This window comes from Furipterus horrens, unplaced genomic scaffold (assembly GCF_987537825.1).
Source record: "Furipterus horrens unplaced genomic scaffold, mFurHor1.1.pri manual_scaffold_11, whole genome shotgun sequence".
NCBI classification, from domain to species: domain Eukaryota; kingdom Metazoa; phylum Chordata; class Mammalia; order Chiroptera; family Furipteridae; genus Furipterus; species Furipterus horrens.
The window spans coordinates 7,925,150-7,943,555 of record NW_028327181.1 but is presented as its reverse complement, the minus strand read 5'-3'; the positions used below and the strand labels follow the sequence as shown (position 1 = coordinate 7,943,555).

Sequence of the window (18,406 nt, the reverse complement as noted above, 5' to 3'; positions counted from 1 at the left end):
AGGGATTAGGTTTTATGGATTCAAGAGCCAAGAAATGGCTACGTTCTGGTCAAGGGTAATTTATAAGCAAGGTACGTTGGGGGAGGGCATGGGTCATTTAAATGAAATGCACCAGCATCTCACTGACTGACAGAGGGTCTAATTCCAAGCCTCCCTACCCCTATTAAGCTCCTATTTTCGGAAGTTTCTAGAAGGGCTAAAAAAGAAAAAAGATGTGTGCTGGACTGAGACTTGGCTGCAAAGACTCTTCAGGGAACAATGATTATTTTTTGCTTTCATTAAAAATAAATCTAACAAAAACAGGTATCATTCTTCTGTGCAGGGTATCACACTGCCATTTTCAAAGCCGAGATGGTGAGGGGCCAGACTACAGGGTGAGCCATTCTACAAGGCTGGATTTGCAGGTCACCACCCAGTACCTATGGCCAGGGGGTTCGCCGGGCTGGTAGCAGATGCCCTTCCAGTTCTAAGAAGCTGGCAGAGGGATCAGCCGTTGTTAACGTGGACGTGGGGCTGAATGGGAATCGTTCCCCATAGGCTTTGCTGAAAATTTCCAGGTCCTTTACAGCGCAGGACTTTTTACTGCTGCAAGCTGGGAGCTGTATTTCTTAAAAAAAAAAGGAAAGAAAAAAATTCATGTCTGATGTGTTCCTAAATAACCCTTTAAAGAAAAAGCAACGCAAGTTGCTGAAGGTGAGGGCAGCCCCGCCCCCGCCCCCGACTTGCTTCTTTTCATCGCTGGAGTCCCCCCCCACCCCCCACCCCCAAGGGTGTGTAGGCGTGGTCTGCAGAGAGCAGTAGGCGACATCCCCACCAAGCCGCCGCCTTAGAGAAGGCGGAATAATCAGAGCGGTATGAAACACAGCCTCTGCTTTTTTTAGACACCAGAGTCCGGCTCACCCCTTTTGGGGGGAGAGGCTTTTCATTATTACAGTTGTATGCGATCACAGGCTGCACCAGACCAGGGACATGCGGACCACCTAGACACAGGGCAAAGGGGAAAGGTCAGAGGACCCCTTTTTCAACCCTGATTTGCCTACTAGCTTATGACTTTTCCGCTGGAGGACCCAAACTCCGAATGCTGGGGCTGGCGTTTGGGGCAATTTTGATTTCAATGAAGCCACACTGCTGAGAGAACTGGGCACCCATGACCTCCTGCTGGAGCTTTGCAGCCAAGTCCCTTGTACATACTCTCTTGTACTATTAGAAACTGTGTATTTATCTAATCCTGGCTTTTTCTTGCACATCATTAATTTGAGTGCACTTCTCGACTGCCCCGATTTTTGACAAGGGGTTGTTTTTAATGCTTGTTTTTATATGAGATTTGACTTCTTGATGGACATTTGTATTAGGAAATTGAAGCATGATCTATGTATATATTGTCTCCACCGTCTCTCCTGTTGCATTACCTGGATTGCATGAGATAGTGGGGTAGTTTAAAAAAAAAAAAATTTCCACAGTGTGCAAAGTGCTGGCACTATTTCCCCCTCCTCCCCCTTTTCTCCGGCTGCCAAGGAGTCATTGATTTTGATTAGTTTCACTGCAGAGCGTCTGTGAAGAGAGAGGGAGGGAGGCTTTGAAATAAATTTTAAAAAAGACCTCAGATCGGGTTTCAGCAGACAGCAGTGTGTGTGCGTGTGTGCGTGTGTGCGTGCGTGTGTGTGTGTCCAGGCCGGTGAGATCATTGTTTAGGTAGCTCGCTGCATAATGAGGTGAGGAGCAAGCGGAAGGGCCTTCCCTGGAGCGCTGGTTGCTTTCAAGGGTGGGGGTCCAAGAGCCATGGGGATTGGAGCCTCCTGGGACTTCAACATTCCAAAGCAGATCCATTCCCCTTCTGGAAGCTTCTCTGTCCCACCCCATCATCCTCAATAAAAGAATATCTCTTGTCCCCTTTACATTTGGCATAGCTGTGGCTCCAGTAACCAGTCTCTTTGGGGGGAGCCCATGTGGCTCTTTGGCTGCTGTCCATGGTCCTGGGCCATGAGTGTCTTGGAGAACCCAATTCCTATTTTTCCCCTTTTTCCTTGGGATGCTGGAGACTTCTTTTCCACTTCTACTAGGAGTCTCATTTTTAAAATTCTGTTCTATTTTGATGGCAAATGGTGATTGAAAGAATACTGTCACAGAACAATGGAGCTGTGACTTTGATTTCACAATTTATGTATCTGATCTCATGTACGCCTAGCTCTATTTTATTATGTTTCTGACAGTGATAAAATATCACTTTCCCTCGCTGTGAAATGGGGGGAGACCTCCTCTGATGCTACACAAGCATCTTTTGGGGACACTGGTTTGCCATTGTGGGCGTTCTGAGTGTCCACCTGGTATTAGAAGCTGCAGTGACCAGAAGACAGGTTTTGTTCTTCTATGTTGATATCGGCTCCTCTTCTGAATGTTCCCTTAAGTACCCCCGGGCCAATCAGAGGGTCAGAAGCTTTGGGGGAGGGTTGAGGGGGGCAAGCTAGATACCCTGGCCTAGTCCCATGGGAGCTGATAGAAAGAGGAAATTGATGTCAAAGTGTCCATTTTAAGCTTAAACTGAAAGTTCTTTTTGAAATTTTAATTAATTCATTGAACACCTATTTATCAAGTACCTACAATGTGCCAGGTTGTAGAATTCCATCTGAGAGGAGACTCACTTATTTATCGTGGAGGGGCAGCCCTGCTTAGAACAAATGATGTGGCGCGTCACTTCCCAGTCTGGTTCAGTTTTTCACAGATTTGTCTATGACCCGAAGCCTTGCTGGCAGGTTGTTCTAGAGCATTTATATAGAGCATTTATCTTTACTGAGCGCCACACTACCATGAAGGCAATGAAAAAGCCTGCGATCCCGACTCCTTGCCAGCATGAAGAGGCTGCTGCTGCTTCACACAGTAATGACATGAGCTGCCATCTATGGAGTGCTTACTGCTCCCCAGCACTCCGCCGAGTGCTTGACACACTTCCCCTCAGTGAGTCCTCACCCCACTCTGGAAGACGGTACTATTATCATTCTCATATTACAGTTTAGGAAACTGAGGCTCAGAGAGGTGGCACAAAGGGTGAAGTGCTGAGCCAAGATTTGGACTCAGGACTGCGTGACGAACACCCATCCCCCTCGCCAATCTCACGAGCTGATCGCCCTGTTAATGCTGGATTCCTCCCTGAGCCGGTCCCAAGGCATTGCTAGTTCAAGGGCAAGCCCAGCCAGGGCCCCAGCAGGGAGCAGGGGGGCCTGACTTAGGTCCACTGTAGTAAGTAGTGCTGCTTTTGGGGACACTGCAGGGCAGGCTGGATGGTTTAGTTGAGGTTTTATGTATCTGTCCCCTGACCTTTGTATTTCTGGTTTCTGTAAGATCCCTGGGAGGAATTTCTAATTTGAAAACAGGGCCTGTTTGACTCACTTCCTAGGACACGGGAAGCTTTTCTTACCTCCTTCCTGTCCTCTCCCTGTTGTGATCCCCAAGTTCCTCCCAAGGTCTTTTGCACTGGAAGCGCCCAGGAGCCTGCGTGTGGCAGGGACGGCTGCGGGGTGTTTGGAACCTCGGTGAGGCCTCTGGCTCAGCTGGAGGGGCAGTAAATGTGGGAACACTTTGTTCTGAATTCTGGCCTTGCTGGTTCATTTGCTCTTTTGTAAGAGGAATTTCATACCTTGGAGACGCTTTGTACATATTTGTAATGACTTTATTAAAAAACTGGTTGTGCACTTCCAGCTAAAGGCCTTTGCACTTTCATTTCCTTGTGGAAAGTTGGTCCCCAAAGACTATGGGAGGGTCTGGCTGCACACCCCATCCTTCCCAGGGGCAAAAGGAAGGTCACACACTCACCTCCCTTCTCTGTCTCATGCTCCTGAGAACCCCCCAAGGGGAGGGTTGACCTAAACAGTACCCTTGCAATGGGCAACTAGTTGGGGGAACTTGCCCAACAGTTCAAGTTCAAGGTCATGTGCAAAACCGTCACATATATGTCATCATGTAGATAAACTAACGAGCCTACACATTGATATCTCCATCTCTGGGCAGATGGGCCACGCTGGTGAGGTACTTTCACCTGCAATTACCTGGTCTGAGTGAGATGTACCAAGAGACCAAGTTCTAGTCTCTCCCTAGGAATAGTGGGTTGAGGACAAGATGTTTTTCTAGATAACAGACCTTCTCTTTTTTCTTTAGAGACCCACCCCTCCCCCACTCTCAGTTCATGACTCCGAGTCCTCCCACACACTTCTGTCGCCACCTCCTGGGCTCAATGCCTCACCCAGAGGACAAACTAAGGAGTCAACCCCGGACTCCTGCTGGGGCTTTGGGGAAGCAGAAGTTCCCTGCTGGGTTTGCGAAGCTGGAAGAACCTAAGCACAAAGCCGCTCCCGTCCCCTTACCACCACTCAGGATCTGACCACTTGCAAATCAAACCGCCTCCGCAGAAGCAGAATTGAGGGCTGGAAAGACACAAACATCATCTCTGGAGTCTTTGAGTCCAGCCGTACCTGAGACTCCTCCTGTCATAAGAACCAAATAAAGTCCTTTTATTTAAGCCACATTTGAATTGGTTTTCAAGTAACTGCAATCAAAAAGCTCTGCCTGATGATGTTTTTGTGGCAGCTTCATAACGTTGTCCTGAGAGGCATGAACTGTGACCTAATGCCATTACAGTTGACTGCATGGTGGCGGGGGAGGGGGGGGGTTGGCACCCAAAACCCCCGTGCTGTTCAAAGGTCAACTGTAATTTAATTTTAATTTTTTTATCCTCACCAGACGGCATTTTTTTTCATTGCTTTTAGAGAGAAGGGGGCAGGGAGAGACAAAGACAGAGACATTGATGAGAGAGAAACACCTATTGGTTGCCTCTCCTACATACCCTGACCGGGGATTGAACTCACAGCCTGGGTATGTACCCCAACTGGGAATCGAACCCACGCCTTTTTGGTCTATGGGATGACGCTGCAACCAACTGAGCCACGCCGGCCAGGGCTGTCATTTACGTTTTAAATACCCATCAGAATCTGGCTCCTGGAAAAGCCTTCGTCCATCAGCCTATGCATGCCAGGTCCATACAACCTATAGTTAACCACGGCAGCGGGCACTGTGGGCGCCACGCCCACATTTCTTCTCCCAGTTCTGTGCTCCATCCTGTACCTTTGTGTGCTCTGTGGCCCCTGGCCTCTTCCGAGACTTGGGGCCTCCTCAGTGGAGCGCCTGAGAGTCCCCCCCGATCCCAATCAACCCATTGCCAAGGATTGAGCATTGGAGTACAAAGACCTCAGGGTGGGACAAACTCTTAGGTGCAACTGGGATTCCAGACCCCCTGTGGGACCCAGCTGAGCAGCGACTTTTCGGAAAGGCTCCCTCGAGCTTGCCCTCCTGCCCTTACTGGTTTCTCCTGGGCCCACTTCCCTAAGACATCATGTACCACTCAGCGGGGCTGCTCTGGGGAACATCCAGTGGCAGCTGGCCACCCACTGCACCAAGGGCTTCCTTGCATTTCCCCGCAATGGTCCCACCTGGCTGCAAGGGGCGACCGAAGACTCAAGACCAGGAACGGAAGTCTCGTCGACAGGGGTTATTTATTGGCAGAAGGAAACTTAGGGGGCATTAAAAACACCAAAGGCGGCTGTTTGGCCCACAGCAAAAGTAGTGAAAGATTCTAGGACTCGCTTTACATTTCTTCTTTCCAGGCCGAGTCCTAGCAGCCTAGGGGTGTCCCAGCGCCCCTCACGTGCTCTGGAACGCGAGGAGTCTGTGACATCCAGGCCCAAGCTTGCCTTGGTAGTCCCTCACATTCATTATACTCAAGACATTTTACGTGCAGAGGGCCATTTCCAAGCACTTCATGGAACTTGAGTCAGTGAGTCATAAAATATTAAGGGCAGGGTACTCCGATCTGACACTCGTTCATTCTGCTTACAGAAATGAGCTGCAGAGCCAAGATGGGTCAAGGAGAGTGGCATTGTTCTTCTTTTCCAACAGTGACCCTTGGCAGCTCTCACACTTGGGCTGGGGAACACGTTTGGCCTGACATTTGGAAAACCCTGCACTGGGTGCTCTTCCTCCCTAGAGCAGAAGTTAAACCCTCCCGCCCGAAAGGAACTTTCTAGACTGGACTTTCCCTGGAGGGTAGGGGATGAATAAATAAAATCCTACACTGAGTCATCCAACCTTCCCCTGAGTGTCCCCCACACGTGACACTATAGTGTCAGAGGCATGGCTTGTTATTTGCAGAATGTCAGAGAATTTTGTGTGTGTGTGTGTGTATTGGGGGAGGGGGCGGGGGATGAGTGTAACTGGCTAAACCACTGATGTATTCACAGTAATCAACATTGTTAGTTTTCCGAGATCCGGTAAATAATATACTAGGTTTCATCACCATGGAGATGGCTACAGGGAGCTGAAGTGAGTTCTCAAAGCCAGGCAGAGTTAAGAAAATGAACAAACAACATAGAAACAGACTCAGAGGACAGACTGACAGCTCTCAGAAGGTAGGAGGGTTGGGGAGCTGCGTAAAAAAGGTGAAGGGATTAAGCAAAATGAAACAAAAACAAAAAAACAACTCAGAGAGACAGAGAACAACAGTACAGTGATTACCAGAGGGAAAGAGGGGTGAGGGGAGGTAGAAGAGGGTAGAGAGGGGACAAATGGTGATGGAAGGAGACTTGACTTGGGGTGATGAACATACAATATCCAGATGATGTATTATAGCAATAGTACACCTGAAACCTATATAATTTATTAACAAATGTCACCCCAATAACTTCAATGAATAAATAAAAAGAAACAGAATTGCAAGCCTGACTCCCAACAGACTGCGCTATCTGCTCAGTCACCCGCTGCCACTTTGGTAAGTCTTCTTCAGCTCCAATTCCTCGTGCCTCTTTGATGGCAGCTGCAGGCAGGGAGATCTGATAGAAAAACAGTTGCAGAAGCTTGTATTCCTTCCCTTTGGTTCTTCCTCAAAGTAGGGGGAGCAGAGAAGCCATGTCCACTGGGTTCTTTTTCCCTCCACTTCCCTTTCTGACTTGATTATCCAGGCAAGTGGGACTGTACCATTGTGGCCATTGCCATAGTAACAGAGCTTGAAAGATGCCACGCAACCCTGGAAGGGATGTCTTGCTGGGTACCAGGAAAGAGCCAGGATGCCAGGGAAAAGAAAAGGTCCTGGCCTGCTAGCACACAGGGGCAAATATCCCGAACTGACTGGGGATGGGTGCGCCATGTTAACACTGGCTGAGAGCAAGGAGGCAGTAGGGTCCGCACCAATTCCCCTGCAGCTTTCTTGCTAGTCTGCTCACTAACCACCCAGATTGTCCTCGGAAACACCATGGTGCGGAGATTGTCACTGGGAAAAGAAGGTTGGGAGAAGGGCAGGACAGGCACGATCCCAGTGGCTCCTGTGGGCGCACCTGTGCCATCTTCGCCCAGATCTCCAAGCAGGGAGGGAAGCGGTTCTGCTATGGAGACTAGCAGCTCTGATGGAGAGACTGCAGGAACCCTGATTGCTGCCGCGCTGGTCTGCCACTGTCCTGGCTTGTGGACCAGTCCCTCACATGGATGGTCCCTTTTGCTCTCAAGGCCGCCAGGGGAGAGGTCACGTCCACAGGGGGCTGTTGACAAGTCTGAGGCTTAGAGGAGGAAGGGGACAAGAACAGGAAGTGAAGACAAAAAAGGGTGGGTGTGGAGACCCAGTGGTACCTGCACCTGGGCCAAAGCTGGCCTTCCTTGGTCCTCACACGTGATTCAGCACCCCAGCCCAGAGCTTGGAAAGAAAGCGATTTCTGGACCAAGTCTTTCCGTGGACCCAGCCGCAACTCAATTTCCAGAGACGCAGTCCACCTGGCGCCTGTGCACCTGGGCCAGCCGCGGGCATCAAGGTCACCTCTCCTGCTTTTTACAACCATGTCTGCCAGGGCCCCACACCTGCAGTGTCTGAGCAGCGGGTCAGCCCAGTGGTTAGGAGCGCCGGCTCTGAAGCCAGACAGGCCTGGGCTGGAGACTCAGCCCGCCACGGCGAGCTGGGTGAGCCTGGCAGAGTGACCCCACGGAGCTCTGTGCCTCCGTTTCCTCAGCTGTTCAACCCCGGAGGCGTTGTGAGGGTCCCGGGAGGCCGTCCACACAGGATGCTTGATGCCCTGCCTGAAAAGACTTTGCAGTCATCCTAACCCACAGACCTGGGCCGTCTGGGGGCAGGCAGTGATCTCCATCCAGGCCCCTCCCCAGTTTGCAGGACCAGGTGGTTGGTTAGCTTGAGTTAAAATCGTCAACAGGCAGGACTCTGTCTATTCCTGGTTCCTTGACTTGGAGTGGGGGTGGGGGGAACCTACCTGGGCAGAGACCGAGTCTGGGTTAGGAGGCCCCCCTGTTCTCAGGAAGGACGCACGCACTAGGCCACAGAGCAAGACGCGAAGGTGAAGGTGGGGAGGACAGGGGCCTGGCTCTAGGGGAGGAGGTGGAGGAAGGCAGGCGGGACGGCAGTGCTCGTGGCCTGTTTCCCAGGAAGTCCCCGGCGCTGGACGCAACAACGCTGACCCTGGGCCATCTCCCTGGGCGCGCAGAAGCCTCAGTCCTAATACACCTGGAAGTGCGCCGAGGTGGCCCCGTCCTTCCAGCAGCGCAGGGTGTCCACGGCGACGGAGCGGCAAAGCGGGCAGGTGCGCTCGCGGTCCAGCCACAGGCAGAGGCACTCCTCACAGAACACGTGCTGCGGGGACAGCGGTCAGTACGACCCGGGGGCTTTACAGGGCGCCCACGACACGGCCCCCTCGGTCCTAGGAGCTGGGGATGCAGCAGCAAACAAAACAGACAGTTCCTGCCCTTCTGGAGCTTGCGCTCTCGTGCGGGAGACAACGGTCACAATGAGTCTCTAACATGAAGAGTACGTCAATTGTAACTGCCAAGCTGGAAATGCTGGGAAGCGGGGGACAGAGCGCTGCACCATTAAGCAGGGCAGCTTGGGAGGACTTCGCCGAGACAGTGACATTTGGCAGTGACATTTGGGTAGAACCTGAAGGAGGGCGAGGAGTTAGCCCTGGTGATATCTGGGAAAAGAGTGCTCCAGGCTGAGGAAGCAGCTTGTGCAAAGGCCCTGAGGCAGGTGAGTGCCAGCGAACTGGAGGACCAGCAAGGAGAGTGTGGCTGAGCTTGGAGCATGGTGAGTGGCGGCGGGGGCGGGGTGGGGGCAGAGGGAAGAGATCAGAGATTATAGAGGACCTTGGGGAGCCATTGTGAGAACTTGGGCCTTTATTCTGAGAGAAGTGGGAACCATAGCAGGGCTTTGAGCAGAGCAGTGACTTGATATGATTAGCATTTTAAAAAGATCCTTTTAGCAGCTGGATTGAGAAGAGACCACAGCGGTAAAGAGAAACTCAGGGAGATTGGAAACATTAGCGAGTTCCACCACTTTCTGGCTTTAACTTGGACCAGTGATTTAACCTCCCTGTGCCTCAGTTTCCTCATCTGTAAAATGGGGATCACAGCACTCCCCTCAGGAAGATTAAAAGCACTTAGACATGACAATCATGTGCAGTATGTGATTCTTGATTGGATTTGGATGGGGGTAAAAACCTTAGCTATGGAGGATATTATAAAAACAACTGGAGAAATTTGAATATTGGCATTTTATATCAATTTCAAGTTTCTGGGTGTGCTAGTAGGGTTGTGGTTATGGGAGAGAATGTCCTTGTTCTTGGGAAGTGTATGCCGAAATATTTAGGGATGAAGAATCAAAATGTCAGTAACTTATTCTGAACTGGTTTAGGGGGATAATTTACACAAGAAAAACAAATGTAGTAAAATGTTAATGGTCAGTAAATCTAGGTGGACACACAGGGTGTTCATTCTTCTTTCAAGTTTTCTGTAGGTTTAAAATTTCTCAAAATAAAAAGTGTGGAGGATATAATATAAAATGTTCTTTACAAAGGAAAAAATAAATTAAAAAAATAACAAAGAAAGCACTTAGAACTATGCCTGGCCAATAGTAAGTATTCTATACGTGCTGGTTATTACATGGTGATATGATTATGTTCTGCCTATTGTTTATTATCTATCTCTCTATGCCAGACTGGAAGCTTCTTGTAAACCCATTCCTCGTGTGGTATGCAGTAGGAGCCTAATTATGGAGTATTCTAAAGGAGCTCCATGATATTATAAGGGTATGTAACATGGGGCCAGTTTGATCTGGGGGGTCCTCAAGGAAGGCTTCCTGGAGGTAGGGACACTTGTGTTGAGGCCTGAAGGAGTCAGCTGGGTGAAGAGAGGGGTGGGGACAGAGCATTGCAGGCTGAAGGGAAGGCTGTGCAAAGCTCCTGAGACAGGAAAGTGTCTGAGGTACTCAAGGACGACCATTGTGGCTACAGTGAGGCGAGCGTGGGGGCGAGGGGGAGAGAAAGTGAGCCAGCCACACACAGCCTTGAAGGCCATGCCTGGATCCTCACTGTGGTCTGAGGGGCAGGACCCCACAGGTCAGTGGGCCCAGCAGCTGCCCCCGAGGGCAGTGACTTCCTGTCACGCTCCCACTGCCCAGCCCTGAGCCTGCACAGAATGGGGGCTCTGACAGCGCAGCCGACAAATGAACGCCAGGGCTGATGGGAGATTATGGACATACCAGAATGACGGAGACCGGGTCCCTGACCGCCAGGAGCTTACAGCCTCCTCCTCATAGTATTAGGCAGGACAGAGTCTGGTGCCCAAGTAAGGGACTCAAAGGATACAGATCCCCCAGAGGAGTTCACGATCCACTGGAGAAAGGGCTGAGCTGCTGCAGGGCGAGGAGGTGGGGGAGGAGAGGTCTCTCTGGGCTGGAAACGGGAAGGATGGGCTGGGTTTCGGGTCAGTGGGGGGATGAAGGCAGTGCTGCCCAGCTGTGCCTCCTGGAGCATGGAGTTGGGTGAGGAGACCCTTGGGTTGGAGTGGCCACGCCACTCTCACCCCAAGTTCCACCGGGACCCCCCAGGTTTTGCTCAGAGATTCAGAGCAGGCGTTCTGAGTAACCGTAGGGTTGCTATTTCCCCACCAAGGTGTCTGTAAAAATGGAAGCAGGTAAGGCCTATCACGGAGCATCAAGTGCAAGGCACCAAGAAGCACAAGATCAACAGGAGTTGCCCTCCTCTTGCCCTCTTTCTTTTATATCATCAACACTCAAAGAAAAACAAAAAACAAAAAAACAAAAAAAACCCCACCAGACTCGGACTGGCCAAGAACTGGAGGGCAGCTTGTTTCCTAGTCACACTCTGACTCTTCTCTTTGGCAGGGAGTCCTTGCAATAAGCCAAGTTCCTGTCTTTGTGCTCGAAAGGCCTTTTCCCTGACCCCCTGTGGGCTGGCAGGAGGCGCGCCATAAATACTGCGGAGTGATGAACTGGGCAAGTGTGTTCCATGTGAGCAACAGGTCTAACCTCTGGGCACGCTCAGTGTCTGCCTGACTGGCTTCAATGGACAATTTGCTTCCCAGGCCTTGGCTCTGGGGGGTGAGCGTGGGTGAGTATGAGTGACACACTGACCTTAACTTGATGACCCTTTGAAGGGGAGACAGGATGTTCCTTTAGCCTAGTGGGCTCTTCCTCCTCCTGTTCATCTATCCATTGATGCATCCATCCATCTATCCAACTATCCAGCCACCCACCTATCCCTGCATCCCCCCGTCTTTTCATTCACTCGTCTACTCACCTATTCACCCACCCATCGGTCCATCCATTTCCCCAGCCACCCAGTCACCCACACACTTACACCTCTATCCACACATTTTTGCACTCACTCACCTACCCCTCTACCTGGCCACCACCCACCTGCATCCCAACCGTCCGTCCCATTTCCTTCCTTCCTTCCTTCCTTCCTTCCTTCCTTCCTTCCTTCCTTCCTTCCTTCCGTCCAACATTTTCTGAGTGAGTATTGTGACTCTGCTGCTACACAAGATATAGACACGGTTACCACTCTCAAATTGCTTATAGTTTGGCAACGAGGAGACAGACCTCACACAACCAATAGCCTAACTAACTACTCAGCCGACAACTGGGGTAAGTGCCATGAAGGAAAACCACAGGGGTCTACAGGGCCAGAGCCAGGGGCACCAACTAGTCTGGGGAAGCAGAGTCAGGGAAGACTTGGTCAAGAAGCCTTTGACTCATACGTTCATTTGTTCATTCGCTGAATGTGTTTAGGAATTAACAAGGCCCTTGCACCTGTGGGAGTCAGCTCCGCCGCTCCCGGCCCCGCCCCCAGCAGTGAACCCACATGAGACATGTGCCCTGCCTGGCCGTGCTTCTGGGCTTCCACCAACATGGGTGTGCTTGTGGCTCCTAGATCTGGGACCACGGGGTCTTGTCCAGCCCTCTTCTAATCCGGCTCTGGAAAGGGGGAATGGTACCGGGAGAAGAACGGGAGACAGACAAACAGACTAAGGCTTGCAGAGATTGCCAGAAAGGAAGAACGGAGGCTTTCACCTTGACATCATGTTCAAACACTCGCTGCTCCTGAGAAGGAAACACAGATGGCTCGGAAGCACGGGGAAAGATGCTCATAATTAGGGAAATGCAAATTAAAACTGCACGGAGATAGCGCTTGTCACCTGTCAGACTGGCAAAGCTCAGAAAAGACCCGATAACGCGGTGATTGCTGAGGGAGGGGGGCAAGAGGCCGTGCCGCACTCGGCACTGGGCGCGTAAGCGGATGCGCTCTTCGGGGAGGGCGATTCAGCAGTATCTGTCGAAACTGTCTCCGACCGAGTGATACCACCGCCGGGAATTTACCCTGCCAGGAGCTCGCACACGTGTGACACGGAAGGCGTGCCAATCAGAACTAATATTTATTGAACCCCAAGCACGTGCCAGGCGTGATTGTAAATGCTTCCCTTGAATTAACTCATTTATTCAACATGAACAGGCCCAGGTAGGACTCTACGTCTCCCCATTTCTGAGCTCTCTTGGCAGCTGTATTTGTAATAGCAAAAGATTGCCAGCCCCTCGATGCCCATCAAGAGTTGAATGGTTAAACAAATTGGGGTGTATCCCCAAAATGGGATGATAGGTAAGTAGGTGGCAATTTCTAAAGAGAGAGTTTTAAGTCAAAAAGGGAAGATGCGGGATACAGCTTGGGGAGAATATGCTACAGCTTATGTCTTTTTGAAAAAGACATATTCGTGTGTGTGTGTGTGTGTGTATAAACGTATATATGTATATGTTTATAAAGCATCTCTGGGAAAATACAGAGGGACAGTAATTGCCTGTGTGGGTATTTAGGGGACTTGGGGAGCTAGGGACAAGGGTAGGAGGCCTGTCATCACTTTTCTTTTCATATCTTTAAGACTTCTTTAAAATAAAATTTTAATTTTGGAATAATTTGAGCCCAACGGAAAAGTCGCAGTTAGTACGGGAAGGCCTCACATACCCCCTCACCCAGTTTCCATTTCGTCTAACACTATCTCACAATTCCACAGCACACTGGCCAAAGCCAAGGAGCCCACACTGATACATCACCACCGACTGAGCTCCAGGCTCCGTTAGGGTTCCATTAGACCAGGCTTCCCGCTCTTTCTGTCCCGGGATCCAACCCGGCTCTCACAGGGCCTTCGGTGGTCATGCCTGCTCTCTCATGAATTCCTCAGTCTGGATTTTGGATCATGCAAATATAGCCTTGATTTTAAAATAAAATAAAAAATGAAAAGCAAACCTGCTGTACTCCCGAAAGAGCAAAAGCAAAAAAAAAAAAAAAATTTTTTTTGCTGATGCCAAAAAAGGACCCCACCTCCTGTCTTCTCACCCCTAGAAGGTGGTGCTGGTGGGAAAGCCATATGCTCTTGATTCCTTCCAGGCTTCAGGCTCTGCCTCCTCCCGAAAGCCTCTCCAACCTGGAGCTCATCTCTGTCTCTCCTGGCCCCCTGGGAGGCTGCATGAATCTCTCTTACACAGCACTTATCACCGCCTGCCTCGTTTCATAGTTATTTATGTATGTGTCTGTCTCCCCAAGGAGGCCGCGAGCTTCCAGAGGAGGGGACAGGGTCTGTGTGCCCTCTGCCTCCCTTCCCTGGTGTCTGATAGGATGCTTGACTCATACACATTTGCTGAATTGACATCTTAGCCGCTGATGTTATGAGGAAGAGGAAGAAGATGAAGGAGGAGGAGGAGGAGGAATACAATTAGGAAGTTAAAAAGGACTAACCAGTACTTACTGCTATGGGTTGGTGACCCACAACTAATAATAATAAAAACAAATGGTCATAATAATTATAATGACGATTACATAAGAACAACTTTTATGGCAAGATAATTCAAATTTAGCTCTTTCTAGAGATGATCTCGTTTAATCATAATACCAGTTCTCTGAAGTGGGTGTTACTGTGATGCTCATTTTATAAGGGAGGAAAGCCAAGGCCAAGGGAGATGGCGTGACCCACCGGGTCCAGAGCACCACTGGGTTTCACAGTCGGGATGTTCGGACGCTACGCCATACTGAATTTTTCATTTTCGACACTGAAACTGAGGTTCAGAGAGGTGCAGTAACCTGCCCAAAGCCACCCAGCTCACGGGAGACAGAGCAGAGGTTTGAACCAGATCTGCCTGACTCCAGTCTGGACCACATTGTTCTCAAAGACCCATCCCAGAGCCCCAAGGTTTGGTCCAGGGTCAGGCACTTGAGGCTTTTGCCTTAGTCCCTGATGTCCCTGCCCAGCTCTGCTCACCTGGCACATAAGGATCAGAGGCTCCCGGAACTCGGCCTGGCAGATGGCGCAGATGTCCCCCGCTTCCGTGCACTGCTGCCCAGTGGCCCGGACTCCGTAGTTCTGTTGGTGGGAGGGGACAGGGACAAACGCAGCTGTGGACCCTCCCTGGAGCCACACCCTAAGAAGCATGATGTGACCTGTTTCCGGCGCCTGGCTCCTAGTGTCTATGACTCTGGCCAGGACCATAGGAAGATGGCTCACCTGAGAGGTGCAGAGAAGTTTCAGGGCTTTTCTGACTCCACCCACGCGGCCACAGATGTCAAAGGACTGAAAGGAAAGCAGGGCGATGGTTGAAAAGCATCCAGAAACCAGGGTGGATTGAACCAGAAGAAAGGGTGACGTCCTAATGCCTGCTACAATGTGGAGGGACCTTGGGAACACGGTGCTGAGGGACAGAAACCAGACACCCAAGGCCATATAGCATGTGATTCCATTTACGTGAAGTGTCCAGAGTAGACAGATCCATTCAGATAGAAAGAAGACCTGTGATTTACAGGGTTGGGGGCAGGGAGGGTGGAAAGATGGGGAGTGACTGCTTCATGTGTACGTGGGTTTTTCGAGGGGGAGGTGATGAAAATGTCCTGGAACTAGACAGAGGTGGTGGTTACCCAACACTGTCGTCTGCGAGGTGCCACTGAATTTTGTGTTGTGTGAATTTTACCTCAGTTTAAAAGAGAGAGATTAGGGTGTCATTCCAAGCTCCACTCCTGCCCCCCAGGCCCAGCTAGTGAATGGGGCCTTCCACAGGCCAGCCCTGCAGCCCCCCCCCGCCCCCCGCTGCTGCCCCGCCCCCCGGCACCTCACCTTGCAGAGGCTGTAGAGGATCATCAGGACCCCGCCCAGAAAGTAGCCATTGGAGGAGTCGTCACCCATGATGTATTTGTACCACAGCTGGATGGGGACAAGCGACCGAAACAGCTGGCTCAACTCCTCAATGACCAAATAGAACTTGCCCTGCAAGCACACAGAAAGCATCAATTATTGTTAGCAATAAAGACCCAAAGGACCCAGCCGGGGGGTCCCCAGCCCGGGCAACAGTGACATTCCAGGTCACAGGCAGGCCATTAATCAGCTCTGGAAAGCACTCAGGCCCACTCCTAATGGGCCTGAGATATGGCCGGGGAGACGTGGCCCCTGCTCGCTGCCCTCACCCGCTGCCCAGCAGCCCAGAAGATCAGGGCTGCGCGGATCGCGTTTCAGGGAGGGAGAAACCAGACACCTTTGGTACAGAGCTGGAGTGTGGGTCACTCCCTGGTGCCTGCTGTGGCTTTGAGGGCTCAAAGCCACATGTGCGGGCACAGTCCTTTCCTGGCACACAGATCACCCTCATCTCTCGAGGGCTGACCCAGGCATCACGGGACCATCCTCAGATGCATGGGTGGGTTGGACCACAGCATGGAGGTAAGGGCAGGCCAAGAGGTGGACAGTGGAAAAGATACGTGTTCTCCTTCCCAGCTCCATTATCTGCTGTCACCAAGGAGGCAGGGCGATACCTGGTGAAAGAACATGGACCTGGCGGCTCAGACAGGGCCCCGTTTGAACCTGATCTTGCTGCATGTTCGTGAGCCTCAGTTTCCACATCTACAGAGTGGGAGGCTCTATTCCTACCTTACGGGCTTGCTCTGAGACTCAGAGAAGATCAACACAGAAAGCACCAAGCACTGTGCCTGGCACGGAGCGGCACTCAACAACCCTATTTCCCTTCCCCCCGCTTGCCTCTGGACAAGGCCCCCAAGCTTCCAGTGGCCTGTGCTATAACATGGAGCTGAAAATAAGCCCACCCTGTCATGCCTAACAAATTTAAACTGACACCTACTTGTGACCTAGCAATTCCACTCCTAGGTGTATATACCCGAGAGAAATGAAAACTTGCGCATGTTAATGGTCACAGCAGCTTTATTCGTAATATCCAAAGCCTGGAAAGAGCCCACATGCCCATCAATGGGAGAGTGGATAAACAAATAGTGTTTTTTTACAATAGGATGCTGCACAGCAATAAAAATGAACAAATGGTTGGTACTCACAATGACATGGATGAATGAATGTCACAGATGTTAATTTGAATCAGAGGACACGGTTATAAAAGAGGACACACTGTATAATTCTGACTGTAGGAAGTCCTAGAATAGGTAACACTAACCTGTAGTGACAGAAAATCAGATAGGTGCTTGCCTGGGGTTTGGGGGGGGTTGGTGGTGGTGAGGACTGATGCGGCGGGCGTCAAGGCACTTTGGGGGTGGCGGTGATAGAAACATATTATCTTGTGGTTGGGATGGTGGTTTTACAGGTATGTACCTTTGTCAGAACTCACTGAAATATGTGCTTCAAATCTGTGCATTTTATTGTATTTAAATTACACTTCAATGAAACTGATTAAAACGAATGTACAAACCTGGAAACTAACAAATAGCCCTGCCTCCGGCATGCACAGCCTTGAAAATGTAAATAATCTTTGCTTTAGCAATTCTACTTCCAGGAATTTACCCTAAGAAAATAATGAGAGATGTGTGCTAAAATGTGCCAATAAGGAATGGTGTAGCATTCTTTGTAACAGTACAAACCAAAACAAGTTACAATCTAAATGTACCTAAAGCGGGTCTGATTGCGGCAGAGATCTGTGATGGAAAGTCTACAGCTATTCAAATAGTAGTGAGGTTGTTTCCCACAGGGACTTCTTCCCTGCTCTAGACTTGCACCAGACCCAGACCCCCGGAAACATCCCCCGGAGGGGAAAGGCTGGTTTCCCTCTGCAGCCTGTGGGAAGGCGGTGGTGACCGGGGAGCAGAGATGTGGGGCAGGGCCATTATGCTTGTTTTTCATGCCAAAGGTGTAATGCATGTTGGGGCAATGGAGCAGCAGCTCAGTGATGCCTAGGGCTGCCCAGCCCTGGCCACGCCCTGATGGCGGACTCCAGGCTCTGCAGAACGCCCAGGCTGTGAGCTGTGTTCCTGAGCCACCCAGGCTCAGCCGCCCTCTGCCTCCCTCGGCGCTCTCAGCTACTGTATGTTCCATCTCGTTCCAGACCAAGAGCCCAGTGTCTCCCAACGTCCAACCTTACCTTGCTTTGGTCACTCCCAGAACCTCCAAAGAACTCTCCTTTCTTCGTACTTCTCTCCCATGCATACATGCATGCATGCATCCATCCATTGTGCATCCATGCATCTCTCCATTTATCCATCCATCCACCATGTAGCCATGCAGCCAGCCATTGTGCATGCATCCATCCATCGTGCATCCACTGTGCATCCATGCATCCATCCATTGTGCACCCATGCATGCATCATCCATCCATCGTGTATCCATGCATGCATTCATCTATTCATTTATCCAACTTTCCTTTCCTTCCATTACTGATGATGGGGACTCTAACACAACTACAAATTTCAGAGCAGGCTCAGGTACCAGCTTCTTGGCCCTTCTTTCAATTATTTTTCTATAAAGACCAAGCTCTTCCTCTGCAGATGGCATACTGGTCCCCTGCTCTGTGCCAAGCTAACACCTGTTCCTCTTTTGGGTCTCAGAGAACTGTCACCTCCTATGAGAAGTCTTCCCCAACTTCTTCATTAAATTAGGCACTCCTGTTACATCCTCTAAATCACTCCTCACAATACGTAAAAAACTATCTTCATATCTGTCTCTCCCACGGGGTCATGAGCTCCATAAGTGCAAATTTAATCTGACTTCTGGTCATATCCCCAGCACCTAGCACATAGTAGGTACTCATTTT

At 50.6% G+C, this 18,406-nt stretch overlaps 1 protein-coding gene across 8 annotated transcripts in view; it reads right to left on the bottom strand.

The window, feature by feature from the left end:
• Positions 1-286: 286 nt before the first annotated feature.
• Positions 287-18,406, bottom strand: part of RNFT2 (ring finger protein, transmembrane 2) — a 56,864-nt gene continuing 38,744 nt past the window's right edge. For 4 of the 8 annotated variants that reach the window (XM_090290881.1, XM_090290882.1, XM_090290884.1 and 1 more), the window contains 5 exons: positions 15,484-15,633; positions 14,881-14,946; positions 14,638-14,739; positions 3,413-3,545; positions 287-607 (listed from right to left, as the gene is read on the bottom strand). In XM_090290881.1, coding sequence (XP_090147007.1) covers positions 420-607; positions 3,413-3,545; positions 14,638-14,739; positions 14,881-14,946; positions 15,484-15,633 — 639 coding nt within the window. In that variant the 3' untranslated portion in view covers positions 287-419. Of the gene's footprint in view, positions 608-3,412; positions 3,546-7,455; positions 8,669-13,112; positions 13,592-14,637; positions 14,740-14,880; positions 14,947-15,483; positions 15,634-18,406 lie in introns of those variants that run through there. The other 4 variants (XM_090290885.1, XM_090290886.1, XR_016513948.1 and 1 more) reach the window with 3 other exon arrangements.